This window comes from Lepisosteus oculatus, chromosome 7 (genome assembly GCF_040954835.1).
Source record: "Lepisosteus oculatus isolate fLepOcu1 chromosome 7, fLepOcu1.hap2, whole genome shotgun sequence".
Lineage (NCBI taxonomy): Eukaryota > Metazoa > Chordata > Actinopteri > Semionotiformes > Lepisosteidae > Lepisosteus > Lepisosteus oculatus.
Genome location: NC_090702.1, coordinates 6,963,869 through 6,979,982, shown reverse-complemented (window position 1 = coordinate 6,979,982; position 16,114 = coordinate 6,963,869). Strand labels below are relative to the sequence as shown.

Here is a 16,114-nt window from a genome sequence, read left to right as displayed (position 1 = left end):
TAAGGCAGACTTGGGAAGACAGTGTCACAGAGCAGCTGAAGGCTTAATCACCCATAAAATGATCTTTGGAAAACAAAACAGTAGAATAAGTGGCTCAGAATAAGCAAGGTCTTATATACTATCAAGCCTAAACTTAAAAGGGTCTTAAAAGGGTTAAATTGCAGTAATGAAAGCCGATGTTATTCAGAAAAGCAAAGTAAAGCATTAATAATGAAGTGCCTTCATCAAAACAGTATAAAATTAGTTTTCTGAATCACAGCACATGTCAATTTATGCAACTGTATTACACATCGTTAACAATTTACCATCAAAATCATTCCATCCATTCATCCATTTTCTAATTGCTTCATGCAATTCTGGGTCACCTATCCCAGCAAGCAACGGGAGCAAGACAGGATGCCAGTCCATGGCAGGGCACACACAGGCACAGACACACACTCTCATCAGGGGCAATTTTCCCAAAAGTGGATTAACCTACCATTTTGTCTTTGGACTGGGAGAAAACCAGAGCACCTGGCAAAAACCCATGTAAACATAAGGATAACATGCAGACTCCACACAGATAGGAGCCTTGGCCCCAGGCGCCACTATCCTGCCCTCTGTTATTGACTGCTTTAATTTCTATCTGCCTGTGAAAAAACACAGGGTTAAACAACCAAACTTCTCTACAGAAGAACGTTATCAATAGAACAGTATTGTTATGCAAAATGTGTTGTATACAGCTATATATTCATGTTCGCCCAATGTAAATGAAAAAAGTCAATGGTAAATTTAGTCAGTTTAGTCAGTCAAAACAGAAACCATTTGTGGTAAATGAACACCCACTTAATACAAAAAACATGCCATTGGTAAAAAACTGTTTAAAATATATACTTACCGAAAATAAAAGATTTCAGAACAGGATAACTGAAGCCAGATCATACAAAACATGATTTAAATATAAGCTAGGTCAGAAAAACTCAAGCAAAGAAACAAACATTTGACAAATATTTACATTTAGGAATTTCTCTGGGACCAGATTTGCATAAATTATGTTTTAAGTCATGTCATTCCACATTTGATTTAAAAATCTAACCTTTTATTCACTTGATGCCTTTTAACTTGGATTGAAACCTGAATTGCCTGTTTTCATGCAGAGAAAACGTTTTGGTTGTGTGTCTGTATATTACCATTGCTTTACACTTTTTGTTGAAGTTCTACCACAATACTGGATGGTCTAAACTCCTGTGTTGCGCAATAACAACGAAGGCACTTTTTACTGGTATTTAGCTCATTTCACTTTGCATAAATAATGCATGACATAATCTTTGTAAGACATCCGTACAGTTTGGGTTTATACAGCACATCAGTAGGAATTTAGTATCTCACTGAAGATAAAAATGAAATATTATTTGTATTAAGACATGATACTCAAGAAACAGCACCCTCATCAGGCTGCTAACAAAATGTCAAGTTTGAATTTTCTTGAACCCAGGCTGCAGAATAATATCAGCCAATAGGGGGTAGTGTGAGCACATAGATCTTAATCTATACCATCTATGTGTAAATGACCATAATAGTAATCATATTTGCTTACACTTATATAGCGCTTTTCTGGACACTCCACTCAAAGCGCTTTACAGGTAATGGGGACTCCCCTCTATCACAATGTGCGGCCCCACCTGGATGACGCGACCGCAGCCATAGTGCACCATAACACCCACCACACATCAGCTATTAGTGGGAAGGAGAGCAGAGTGATGAAGCCAATTCATAGAGGGGGATTATTAGGAGGCCATGATAGGTAAGGGCCAATGGGAAATTTGGCCAGGACACTAGGGTTACACCCCTACTCTTCTCGAGAAACGCCCTGGGATTTTTAATGACCACAGAGAGTCAGGACCTTGGTCTTACGTCTCATCCGAAGGATGGCACCTGTTTACAGTATAGTGTCCCTGTCACTATACTAGGGTATTAGGACCCACATGGGCCACAGGGTGAGCGCCCCCTGCTGGCCCCACTAACACCTCTTCCAGCAGCAACCTTAGTTTTTCCCAGGAGGTCCCAGGAGGTCTTCCATCCAGGTACTGACCATTCCATCCAGGTACTGACATCTGCTGAGCTTCAGGGGTCTGCCAGTTGTGAGTTGCAGGGTGATATGGGTGCTGGCAAAACAAGACACCCCAGATGGGACCAATAATGGACCATTGGTGGTGGTGGAGGGGAGTTCCCATTACCTGTAAAGCGGTTTGAGTGGAGTGTCCAGAAAAGCGCTATATAAGTGTAAGCAATTATTATTATTATTATTATTATTATTATTATTATAATAATAATGACCAAAGTAGCCAGAACCTTGGTTTAACACTTCATCTGAAGTATGACCTCCTACAGCTCAGTGCCCTCCATGCCTTTACTGGAGCATTAGCTTAAAAAACCTTATGCAGCATGAACAGCACAGCCTCCTAGTACTCCATTACCACATATACCAACAAGTATAAGTGCCCTTTTATAGAGGTCACCCATTCCCAGTAATGTCCAGGCTCCGCATTGCTGTGCTTTCAAGGTCTGATATGCTCAAGCTACAGGGTGCTGTCTAAATTATTTTCCTATTCCCTCAAGAGAGAAGGCTTATCTTGCTTCATGTTCTAAAACAACAAAACATCTAAAGATCTAGGCAGATTTGACTTTCAGTCTTAAAATTACAACGTAATTCATTTTTTTAAACAGTTCCCAATGATATTCATGTTCGGCAATTGCACTATGACAGAGCTCTCATACCCTGTTTCTGTTTCCCCTTTTGTGTTGCATAGCAGGTGCAAGAGGGAGAAAAAAGCTCCATACAGATTCCGTAACTACTGTACAGACCAGTTCATAAAGCTTAAGGGGAGGGCTCTGCCTTTTAGGTTTTTTAACCTTTGTGCAAAATCAGATATACATGCATTGCACACACGTGTTGAAATAACACAGAAGCATCTGCTTTATTCACACACTAAATATAACACTCGTTTCTCTGAAGCAGGATATGCAGGAGCACTTTACTCTCATGTCATAATGTCCATAAACATTCCCTGAAGTTCTGGTGGGCTTGAGGGACATAGTGGATTAATCACAATTGTCAGGCATTTGGGTTTGGGTTATCATCACTGGGTCCTGGAAAAGAGCCTGCTCATAACATAGACGAATAGATTTTGGCTTGATACCTAATATGCTTCAAGTTATGAGTCATCAAATATATGAGAATTTAGGAAAACATCTGACATCAAGGATATTGAGGTATGAAAATAATAAAAGTAGTTGGAAAACAGTAATAACAAAAGAGAGGGGTTACATGTAGCAGAAAATAATCAAAGACAGGACTGGTCTATTAACAACACATTGATCTGACCTTGGTGGAGCAGAAAACTCTGTGGAAAGAGGTGGACATCAGTGACGATGGAAGATTGTAACCACATTCTTTAAAATGCGTGTGGAAGGTTTACAAAAGGGATGTGTCCTCTAAAGCTGACTGAACAAAAAAAGAAACATAAAAGCATTTAAACAGAAAAGTTCTACAGAGGAAGACATCCAATATGTGGCTCTTCTAGAGCAGTAATGAGCAGCTATAATATTTTTTATCATACATTCATCACTTTCGGCCACCCAGGTTATAAAATTCAGATTCATGAATGACGGGGAGTCATGTATTGTATCTAACTTCCTTGAAGGATTATCCTGTTGTGAAAATTATACTTTAAACTGATTTACACATTTAAAAACAGTCCTTTGTTCTGCAAAAGGTGCACTAAAATGCCACCATTTTATACAGATCAACAACAACAAAGATTTGCAGGGACTTTAGGGAAGATTTTAATCTATTTAACTCTATCCATCCATAATCAGTTAGCCCCTTATCCTGGCGAGGGTCACAGTACTGGGACTGAGCCTCTCCCATAATCACAGGGCTCAAGGCAGGACTGAGAGCACACCAGAACCTACCTTCTTAATGGGATGCCAATCCATAGCAGGGAGAAAGGGGCAATTTAAAACAGTCAATCATATCTATCCAGCATGTCTTTGGAAGCTGGGAATTCAGAGCACTTGATGGAATCCCATGTGAACAAAGTGAGAACATGCAAACTCCACACAGACAAACACTCAAGGCTAGAGTCGAGCTTAAGACCCTGGATCTGTGAAACCATAAAACTAACCACGACATCCACCTTACCAGTATTGATTAATAAAAAGCAGACATTTTCAATCACTATTTTTATTAGAAATTTCTCTTTCTGTACACAAAACTGATACAAAAATACAAAACTGTTTGACAAAGACTGAAACCTGCACACCTATAGAACAGCTCACACAAAACCAGAAATTCTCAGAATAGGCTTTGCAAAAGGGGCAAACTGCATTCAAGTTGAATCACTCTGCTCACACATTTTGGTTGGAAACACCAAAGCGTCTCTCATTATCACTGTTTATGAAGACAGTTTTGACCCACATATAAAAAGAAACTTTCTGTTTATGCAAGGAATTACATCCCATGTTGATTAACAAGCGCAGCTAAGTCATTTCTTTCTAGGTTGACTTGTTACCAAAAAAAGATTTACCTAAGATGGAGCATATTTGATATTACTGCTATAGAAATAAAAACATAAAAATAAAAGTTTATAAATTGGGTATAGTGCTGGTATCTAATTTTCAATTAAAAACGGCTGGTTTGTACATATTGTTATAAAAGGCCTGATTATCAGGATTTTACAGGTTTAAAACAAATCATGAAGTTTGATATACTTATTTCCAACATCAATTATAGTCTACCAGCACAAAATGGTTAACCAAGCAATGTACAGTATTACCACATGTCCGTATTCAAAATGCACTAAAAACAACTGCATTCAACTCTTCCAGCACATCTTGCCCAGTAACAAAAACCACAGAAGGTATGAACCAGCAATTTCCGATTCACCAGACAAGATACAAGGAAGGTTGTGTCAAGGCACGACATACAGTTCTGCAAACAACAAGCCCAGGATTTATTTTGACAAACATGAATCAATACTGGAGTCATGACAAAACAGCAGTGAGACCCCCAGTGATGGCTAAAAATGTTTTTTTTTTAAATAAAATAATTTGAGGATTTTGGAATTATAGTAGGAATCAGTTTGGTTAGGGATAGTTATAAAGGTAAAAAGAGATGATGTTGACACCTACCTCAGAAGCAGAAAAACATTGCCCCTGACATGATCTCTTTTATCAGGAATTGGGAACTTCAGCAAAACTATCACAAAAAGTCTGGAAAAAAGCCTTTAAAGTGGAGGTCTAGCAATAAATAATAGAGGATAATAAAACTACAGAATATACCGGGGGCTGCACTTGTTGCAGAAGCATTTCAAGAAGATGTTGTGATTTGTCTGTGCCGTGACCGGTACTACACTGGCAAGGAAGAGAGGGTCTCTGGAGATGAGTGAAGTTCAGTTCACAGCAGCACTGGGGTGCAGAGGCTTCACTCTGGCCAATCTGGACAGTCCCAGGCGTAATCCCTGCCCCGGAGACCTGGCTGGGAGACTTTTCGGCACTTCTGGGCTTTTCCCGATTTGACCTGGAGCACGAGAGGTTGGAGAACAGGACTGCTTTAGATGCAAAGATTCAGCAAGATCACAATCTGTGCCTGTGAAGAACACGTCCATCCCTGCTCACTGGAAGGGAGAGGAGCACCAGTGGTGATCCCTCCTCAGTAAACTCTGGGACCTGATTCAAACACGAGAGCTTTTCTTTTAGGAAAAGTCCTAATGTAACAAAATGAAAAAGAAAAACCTTAAGCAACAAAATCTACAATGCTTTACAACTTTACTTTCATTGGTGTTGGAATAAAGTTGGAGTAAACCATGCACTAAAAAAAACGTTCTACAAATACAGTCTTTGATTTGTTGTCTATTGAAATGAAGCTTCTTTACAAATGTTAAACCACCTCTGAGCTGCTCATTTGTCTACCACATTCCAGGCAGCATGGCATCACATGGTGGCTCTGTGGCTAAGGATCTGCACCTGTGGCTGGAAGGTTGCCAGTTCAAATCCCATGGCCAGCAGAGGGATCCTACTCCATTGGGGCTCTGAGCAAGGCCCTTAACCCCAACTACTCCAGGGGCGGCGTATAAATGGCTGACCCTGCGCTCTGACCCCAGGCTTCTCTCCCTGTCTGTGTGTCTCATGGAAAGCAAGCTGGGGTATGCGAAAAGACAAATTCTTAATACAAGAAATTGTATATGGGCAATAAAGCGATCTTATCTTATCACATCCCCACTGGAGGGGAGCCACACGCCTCACTGATACAAACCTGAGCTGGAGAGCCCTGGCTGACTGCTCCCTCCCCGGTCTCAGAGCTCAGGGCGATTCTGTTTCTTCCAATTCCCAAATTTTTTAACGCCCCCTTGCGGTCTTTGGCCGCACAACCTCATCTGGGCGTGCGCAACATTTGAGGGGCATTTTCATCTCCAATGTGCGTTCTTCGGTGACCTCGGCTTGCCTGGCCACGCTTCCTGAGGCGACAGCTACACGCACCCGACACGTGTTCTGCTGGGTTCGCTCACCTGGTGGGGTCCACTTCGGTATCCTCCCTCCGCCCGGACTCCCACTGACCGAGGACTTAGAGGCGGTCAGGGGAGGAGTAGATGGCACCATTTTTTTCGGGACTGGACTAGGCCTGGCGGCTGTGGGGCTGGGAGTCCCAGATGAAGGAGTCACTTGAGTGGAAGGAGGGATTTAGGATTTACTACATAAACTCTGGCTGCATTATCCGAAAATTTCTTTCAGACTTATTTTGGAGTGATCATATGAAAAGACCAAAGACAGTTAATTAGTATAAATGAAACAAAAGGAATGAGATAAATGATAAATGAATCAGCAGAAAACTGTTCTAGCACTTGTCTATAATTTAAAGAACTTAAACACAGCTGACTCATACTTTTATACTATCCTATAAGGAACACAAATAAACCCTAAATAAGAGCGAGAGGAATAAGACATAGAAGTTTTGATTATACATAAAGAAAGTCAATTGCCAGAGTTGAAGTTGAAAATCACCTGTTGCACGAGGTTTGGATTTTGAAGGCTTCTTTTCCTTTTTTGAGCTCTGCGGCTGTCCTTTTTTCTCCTTTTTATTTGGCTTCTTTGGCACGTTCTTTCTCACCGCAAATTCTTCGTCGTTCTCCTCTTCATTGCTGAAATCGGCATCGCTTTCTGAACCTCCATCTGAAACTACAGACAACTAGTACCGACGCCCCATCTCTGACAGCAGCTATTAAAGATACCCTTCAGCCAGAGGGACCACGTTTTCATCTATTACACGGAAAGAACAAAGCACTATATGAAAGATGATGCAAAGTGTGCTTTCAGATCTGTGCTGACAGGCATGACAGTGCTGGATTTTCTCAGACGCAAAGCAAAAAAATTAAGTGTGGTGAAGAGGTGACACTACTGGAATTTTCCTGTTTCCACCACTACATTAAAAACCTCATTTTATTAAACATGATAATAAAGACATGCAATGCACACACAACAGTCATTTGACATGTGTACATGTGAGCTGCACAGAACATGAAAAAAACAGGTCCCTTGACTGTGTTCAGTAGTTAAAAGATGCCTCTTAGTGGCAGTAATGAGAAATGACAGTGAGGACTTTTTTGTAATTACGAACTTTGGATTTAACAGTAGAAATGCAGACGAAAATTCAACAATGAAAGAAAATTAAGCGACATGCATTGGGGTTATTTCTTTCCATGTGGACTTCCTTACTGTAGTAACACTACATACTATTCAGCTTCTAAAGATCGGAATTTTATAATACAGGCAATTACAGAAAGGGTTAATAAAAAAGATGGCAATTACAATCTGACAAACTAATGTGCTATATCCACTGATTAATGTTTTCTAGACTATTTTAACCTGTTTGGATTTTATACATCATTTCTCAGCTGCATCATGTTTTCAAGGCTGTTGCAAGGACTCAGATTATGATTATTTTTGCCAGCAGCTGTGATTTTCTACAGCCTCCAGTGTGACTCCTGACATTACCACGAGCTCGGTTTTGACTATATACTGTCAGTCAGAATAAACGTCAGGACACATTTAGTAACTGAAAGATATAGCTCAAGGATCCTGAAACATCTGTTAAAGGCATATAGCTACTGATTACAAACCCCAAGATGAATAACTAGAGTGAAAAGTAAATGTCAACAGCACTTATTTTAATCTGAGGCAAAATATTTATTAGGAATGACTGCCTCGTCTTTACTGACAGCTTCTGGAAAGCTCTTTTTTTTTACAGTACCGCTTATTCCAGTAAATGTAATCTAAATGTTTTCTTACAACATCCACATTTATTCCATTGCAATATCTTGGATTATATGTATATCCAAACATATTTGTGTGTGTGCCCCACGTATAACAATTACTGTAGGTATATTATTCCAACTTTGCTAATGTACTATTTAAATGTAAAATTTAAATCAAATTCAGCCAAGTCACTTCACTTCAACTAATCAATCTCCTTCACTTTAGTCCTTTTAGAATCTTTCAAAGATTTAAACTCATTGCTAAATTTAAAAACAAGTTAATGATGACTGAGTCTGTCAAGTTGCCCATTTTAAAAGGAGAAAGAGCTAAGCATTTCAAGTCACCTTCTAAAGGGAAACTTGTTTAATATTTCCAGGTTAATCAAATTCATTTAAAGATATCATTAACCTGGGCTACAGCAAAATATCTGTACAACAAACAGGCTAATTTTTCTAAAACTAAGCAGTTACCCTAAAACTCCACCTCTTCCCAACCTTAACGGGTATCAACACAGGAAACTGTGGGGGAAAAAAGAGCTGCGAGATGAATTTTAAGTGCCATTTTTTATTTTTACAAACCCAAGAAATAACACATTGTTTATTACGCTGAAATAAATAACCTATAATGAAAGCAACCAATGCAAGATGTTCTTTAAATAGCAAAAAGCATTATTATTGTCGCAATTCTCTAAAAAATAATAAGATGACATGACTGGACTTCTCTGAAACAGAGCTGCCTAAGAACTGACCAATAAATAAAATGAAGAGTCTTAACCAGGGTGGGATGTTATAGACATGTTCAACAGTGAAAGCTTTGGTGTGTGAAGACAATTACCTGGAGTACAGGTGGGCAGGTACTCTTCATCTGCCTCAGCATCGCTGCCTTCATCATCCATCAAAATCTTCTTCTGCCTTTCGGTCGCCTTTGAGGCTGCTCTCCTCTGCCTGGGACCAGAAGTAGAGCTCTTCTCGTCTGTAATCTTATCTAACCCTGTAAGATGGGCAACAACGAAAAACACAGCCATTAACACCTGCCAGTGCTAGACCTGGGGTGCTATGTGTGTGGAGTCTGTATGTTCTCTTCATGTTCGCTTGGGTTTCCCCTGGGTGCTCCCTTTCCCTCCCACAGTCCTATTGCAGATTAAGGCTGGCCTCTGGGAAAACTGGTCGTGGTATGTGTGTGTATTTGCTCTGCAGCAGATTAGCGTTCCACCCTCCCTTGCACTACAGCTTGCTATGATAGACTGTGGCTCCCCTGCTAGCCTGTATTGGATAAAGTGGATCGATATCGGCTGGACAAAACAAAATCTCTTTCTTTTGCACCTTTTCCATTTTTTTTTTATATAATTACTATACTACCACAGCCATTTACACAAAGCTGTTAGGCATAGGATAAGGCATCCTGTACTATACAATTTAGACAATCTCCATGACAATAATAACTATTTTTGTCGTTATTATTATTATATTAATAATAATATTTAATAGTTAATAATAAAAATAATAGTAAAAAGCCTTAATTTTAACACATATGGTTAATCCTGAGCAATTGATATGCAGTAACATTTTTAAAGGGAAAAAAGAACAACAATTCAGTTGTACTGAAGAATAACATGAAGATTCTATAGCATTTAATCACTAAACATTGGTCTACTAAATCAGTTATTTTCTGTTTTCTAGCTATAACTAATTTAACTATAACTAATTCACTTTGATAGTATAGAGTGTTTAGTGACAACCAATGGCAAAACAATTAAACACACAATTACATATTTCGATAGCCACTGTAGAAGTGTTAATGGGCACACACACAAAATGTTTCTGAATATGAAGTCCTGAATTATGACAATTTAAAGAATGTTACCAAGAAGGTTGATATCCACACTGCAGTTTGAGAGTAAAGGAGGTCCGTTCATATTTTCAGATTCTCCTTCAGGATGACTCCCGTTTCCTTTATTAAATACACATATGCACATCTTTGTTGAAATTTTAACAGTTTTTTGAATAGCTAACACACTTTGAGGGAAAAGCTCTTCCATTTTTTTAATTGTACCATCTAACAGATAAATAGATCAAACCAACTGTAAAACTTTAATGAGCACTCTTTCTAAAATACTTAACACAATCAGTTTTCTGCGGCTGTAAAGCAACTCGATGGATGGTTTACATTTCAGTTTAATTACTGAGAGCACTGCTGCTCGTGCCAGCATAGTATTACCTCTCTGAAGAGTGGGACAGATATCTCTGTAAACACCTGTGCATGAATTGAAAAAGAAATTGTGTACTAAGCCCCTATGACTTATTTATGCATTGATCATATGTTTGTGAAATTACTGTGCTAAGGAGAAGCACTCAACATAAACACTGGGCAGCGAAAGAAAAAAAATGTTCAGGATATGAGTAGTATCTGCAGTACAAGTAGATGATTGGATTATAAAATACATTTATTCACTTTACTGAAATAAGAAAAATATATATGGAGCCTAAGCATATGTGTTAACCGAATTATTAAGTAGGTTTTCAGAATTATGACTAATTAAAGTTAACAAGACACTAAGTTGTCTAACCTCTTGGTTAATGGGCAAGATCATTAAACAGAACAAACAGACAATGTGCAAGCCCGCAAGAGTCATCATTTACTGTATGTTGTGTGATGAAAGACAATCTTATTGTCATATAAAATCAGGCTTAATGTCATTAATGCTTACCTTTTGCCTCAGGTGAAAGGGCCTCACAAGGTTCTTCAGCTGACTGAAGCATAGACAAGACAAGAGCTGCTTCTAAGTCTCTGTTATACACTTTGTCATGCACAGATAATCTGGAAGAGAATTGTGAATTCTAATTCAGTATTATTAATCAGTGCTCGTCCTATCCATTCTCTGCTGAAGCCTTCTGTCTTCAGAGGGCGGAGCGGTGGCTCTGTGGCTAAGGATCTGCAGCTGTGGCTGGAAGGTTGCCAGTTCGTATCCCACAGCCGGCAGAGGAATCCTAATCCATTGGGCCCCTGAGCGAGGCCCTTAACCCCAACTGCTCCAGGGGCGCCGTATAAATGGCTGACCCTGCACTCTGACCCCAAGCTTCTCTCTCCTCGTCTGTGTGTCTCATGGAGAGCAAGTTGGGGAATGCGAAAAAGATTCCTAATACAAGAAATTGTATATGGCCAATAAAGTGATCTTATCTTATCTAAAACCGTAATCCTGGTTATTTAATATTTCAGAGTATGACATAGAATAATGAAAAATAACATCAATATAAAAATAATTGCAATACTGTAAACTGTGTACACTGGTTGGATCTATTTGACTATTATCTATTGAAACAAGAACATGTATTTTTGTAACTTAATTTCTTTATACTGCTTCAAGTAGGTATTTAATCAATATACAACCCCTAAAGCTGTATATTGAAATAATGAAAATCTACTATTCTGCAAAATGAAAAAAGTACCAAATTCCAAAATGATTTCTAATCCTTTGCATCTGATATAGGAGAGCCTCATGTCTTGAGAGCCAATTATCTTCTACCTTGGACAGGACAATAACACCTCTCAGGGCCACCATTTAGTAACTGCACTGAAATCTAGCCTGCATGTCTTTGGAAAATAGGAGGAAACCACACCACCTGGATGACATACATGCAAACTCCCCCAAGAAGAAGCACCAGGCCTGAATTGAACACCAGAACCCAAGATCTGTGAGGCACCAACGATACTGTAACTGTTATGCAACCCTGTTAAGTGTTATGTTAATATTTATTTAGAACCCCACACAGACACACTGCTGAAAAAAGAAACTTAGCGGTTCTGATTAACACAACTGTGTCTATGGAGATGCAAGATGCTAGATTTCATGTCTTGTATGTAGAGTTGCTAAACTATTAGTCTTTAGCCAACCTTTTATTCCAAATTGAACGCTACTGTCACTGAAAGATCACTACTCAAAAGGCAGCCTTTCTGCTGCAGTGGTACACTCAGTGATAATATTCCAATTTAATTCCACCAATTAGCAACACTGGAGGCTTAATACAGTAGCTCAACAGCTTGAGCACTGCCTTGTAAAGCAGGGGATGCTGTCACTAGAGCCTTAATGTTATAAAGTATGTTGAAAATGCAAGTAAACATGGCTTTGGCTTTCTCTTCTCTCTCCTGGGAAGGACTGTCAAGTAGTGGTTAGCGCTCTGAATTCCTGACAGGAAGGTCCCGGGTTCAAATCCCAGGTGGGATGCTGTTGTTGTACTCTTGAAGATCAAGGTACGTCACTCAAAGGATTTCTACTCTAAATGGTTCTCCAGGTCATCACATTAAATGAGAATTTGTTCCGAATTATCTTTAAAAACGACCACCAAATGGGCTAGCTGGGCCAAATGGTCCCCTCTTGTTTATAACTGTTCTTAAATAAATATTTAAGTAGTGAAAGAGATACAAGATGTGAAGAAAGGGTTAACTGAGTCCCTTCTGCATGAGGACTGGACTTCTAAGTAACACGTTAGAGTTATGGCAGAAAAGGGGGATAACTGATAAGGATTCCAGATGCCAGCTAGGGTTACAACAGTAGCCAGGTGCCGCAAAATTCTACAACAGAGCAAAATGAAAGTGTAACGATGGAAGGAGAGAACAGGTTTTTTTACCATCATATTTGCTATGCAGGGCAAAACAAAGCCACCATCAAATTACCGCTCATTTCCATGTTCGGGCTGCGAACCGGACCCCTCATTCGAGACTCTGGCAGGCGCTTTTGGCGTTCTCTCTCGCTCCTGCTCCGTCGTTGCCCCTCTTGGCTTCTTGCTTGGAGGAGCTTTCACGCAGGCAAAATCGTCGTCTAAATGCGAATGATTCAAAAGTGGGGAATGAGCGCTTCTGTCGCTGTCAGTTCCAAGGCGACATCTGCCGTCTTCGAACTTTGGGGTCCCCAGCTCCACTCCTCAGGGCCTTGGAACCTGCGGGTTTTCTATCTCACTTGAAACCATCACCAGCTCATGGCTGTGAAGCAGAGGTCAACCTGCCCAGTTCCACCTTAAATTCCTTCAACACATTAAATGGGTCAATTTAAAGCTCTCCCAGGTGAAGAGCTGTGTATAACTTGTGGAGAGATAGGCCGTGTCCCGATATGCACTTTCCAGCTCAAGTCTGAAAGAGCTTAGGGCGTCCCATTTCTAAATTTGTGTTTCACAAAGGCGCTCACGAGCACCTCCAATGCGCCCTTCTCTGAATCCTGCATCGGAGTGGACTTCACTGAAAGGAATTACTCTTAATTCTTTGCGGAATGGTGACGTTTCATATGTTAGCCTATCAAAGTGGAGAGAAGTTGCCATGGAGATAAAAATATTCATCAAGCATTAGCAAGATTGAACTTTTTTTTGCCAATTTTGAAAGTCATATTTTACGTAAAAACTAAATTTCATTAGGCGATGTATATATTGTTGGTATGAAGTTTTGACATAAAGATTTTATTTAGTCACCTCTTTTTGACTGATGAATATTTGTTTACCTGCGGTGTATTTTGTACATGGGCTATTCAATAGTACACATATTTAATAATACAAAGCTTTGAGGTAAACTTGAGATGGCCAAGTTTACCTTATTTACTTTACTTTGAATGAACGTGTTATGGTCCTCAGACTGTCATTTTTGTACAGGGACAGACGCCATGAAATGCATGTAGTAATACAAAGCTTTGAAGAAAGAGAAAGTGGTAATGCCAAGTTTTCCTTAGATTGCTTTGCTCATTTTGAGTCGAGCCTGCTCCACATGAATGAACACGATGATGTGGCAGTACTTTTGTGCAGGTATAGACGGGATGGAATTCATTTTCCTCTGCGAGCGCAGAATGAAACATTCTTGAAAAAATGATCAGCCAACAGCCACTGGAAAAGAAGCATCAACAAAAAAAAACTATTTTGACCCTGAGCCATAACGGTGTCCCCGTTACCGTGTTTAAAATGATGACCCCTCAAGTACTCACGCACTTGAAGTCCAGAAGAAGTGTGGACTTGGAGGAAGGGGCTGAGGGCTCAGTATGAGAATTGGGACACAGCAATAGAAAGGCCCTTGAATTCTGCACCTGTCAGGACCCTCTGTCCTAACTACTTTATTAATGCAAAGCCAAGAGGAACAGCAGTTATTAATTTAAGCCTCATCAGAGAAGGCTGAAGTCAGAAGCCATCTATTTTATTACTTTTGGATTATTAATGTCACTCCAATAGCCTTGGACCAGGGGACTGCACTAAAATAAAACATGGCATTAGGTACTAATTATTTTTATGACTCCAAAATACCTACCGTCATCAAGATCCCCAAACTGTGAATAATCCACAGGTTTCTTGGTCCTGCAAAACCAGAACAGGAAAAAGGTGATCAAAATGGGCGCACAATTAAATAAAAAAAAAAGAATTCCATGAATCACAGGTCAGCCATTCTCAACTTGGGGCACTCAGAGGTAGTGATCACCAGAAACAGGGGAAAACATGCAAGCCCAAGTCTCTTCATGTGTAATAACTGCCCTGTTTATGCCAACTCCATTTACTCCATTTCAGAGCTTTGAAGATCTATAAAGAATTCAGCATTATTTATGATCATTTCAATTTAACTGAATGCGGAAATTGGGTTTTCTAATTAGAAGCTAATTGCTGCAAAGGACTGTGCTACCCATAAGTTAGTTGTGTGCATGATGGTGAATTTGTGCCTGCAAACCCAAGGCAAAGACTGTGTCCATTTGTCAAACAAACGGAACAACGCGGTGAAACTGTTGTGCAGTAGCTGTTGCAATGTAAAGTCACATCGAAAGTGACAAAACCATTCAATGAAGCCTGCGACAACCCAGAGAGCCTCACACAATTATCGATTATACCTCTTCAGAAACCAGCTCTAAAAAATGAGACGGTTACCCTTTTAAGCGCTGGTATGGTAAATCCTAACTAAGCATTTATTGGGAAATCTCATCACTGATAACAAGGCACTGGGTCAATAATTAATTTATTAACATAACGAACATGTCAAGGCAATAGGAGGCTATATGATACAGGTGACAGTGATCAGAATCTACGTTTTGGAGGCCACACATATTAACATTAATAGGCAAGATACCGTGTTTGAGCAAAATTGATGCGACTTCTATTAATTATATGCAGAAATAACTAATTTTACGTAATTACCACTGTTTAAACATCTTTGATACTATTGCTCTAAGAAATATAGTTATCGTCACCAGTAATAATTTAGAAATGGGACGCCCTAAGCTCTTTAATCTTCATAAACCCTTGTACAGCCAGTTGCAACATAAAGTTTTTTTAAGCCAGTTTAAAAAACTTTGCTGAATATTTACAAACCTTGAAGGTCTTGCCATGACTGCTTTATGAAGACCGTGGATACAAGAATTACAGAAAGCTCAACATGTCACGAAACACAACAACAAAACGCAAAGCTAACGTGACAGCCTACACCAATGATCGCCAGCTCACGGATGATAAAGCAGCCACCTCAGCTTTCAGGATGAATACAAAAAAACTATTATTATTTCGCTCATAATTAAAAGGATGCGTTTTTCCTGCACATAAAGATACTTTCCACTAAACCTTCTTCCCTGAGAAACCAGCACCGTCCCGCCTGAAAATGAATGTAACACTATTAAGTTGTGATTTCATAATTTGCAATTCGCCATTAGCTTTCAACTTTTTTAATGACACACAAAAAACTACAGAACATAAATAAACAATCAAATCTGGGTTTTCTTTTTAATTATTCATAAAATGTAAACACTTTTATCACTTTTTTGGAGAGATGCGAGTCTGAAAAGTTTGAAAAGTCGAAAGTGCTTTTCACAATCTGC

General features: G+C 39.4%; 1 protein-coding gene across 2 annotated transcripts; it reads right to left on the bottom strand.

Annotated features, from left to right (window-relative positions):
- Positions 1-4,215: 4,215 nt before the first annotated feature.
- On the bottom strand, positions 4,216-15,902 carry rad51ap1 (RAD51 associated protein 1). 2 transcript variants are annotated; one of them, XM_015353014.2, is made up of 9 exons: positions 15,615-15,902; positions 14,569-14,615; positions 12,964-13,108; positions 11,000-11,109; positions 10,156-10,242; positions 9,127-9,282; positions 7,042-7,215; positions 6,549-6,701; positions 4,216-5,560 (listed from the first exon to the last, which is right to left on the bottom strand). In XM_015353014.2, exons 1-9 carry the CDS (start codon positions 15,629-15,631, stop codon positions 5,433-5,435), a joined length of 1,017 nt encoding a protein of 338 aa, XP_015208500.2. In that variant the 5' UTR covers positions 15,632-15,902; the 3' UTR covers positions 4,216-5,432. The 2 variants fall into 2 exon arrangements, with proteins under 2 accessions (XP_015208500.2, XP_006633776.2); XM_006633713.3 differs by having other exon boundaries at positions 7,042-7,209.
- Positions 15,903-16,114: the final 212 nt, after the last annotated feature.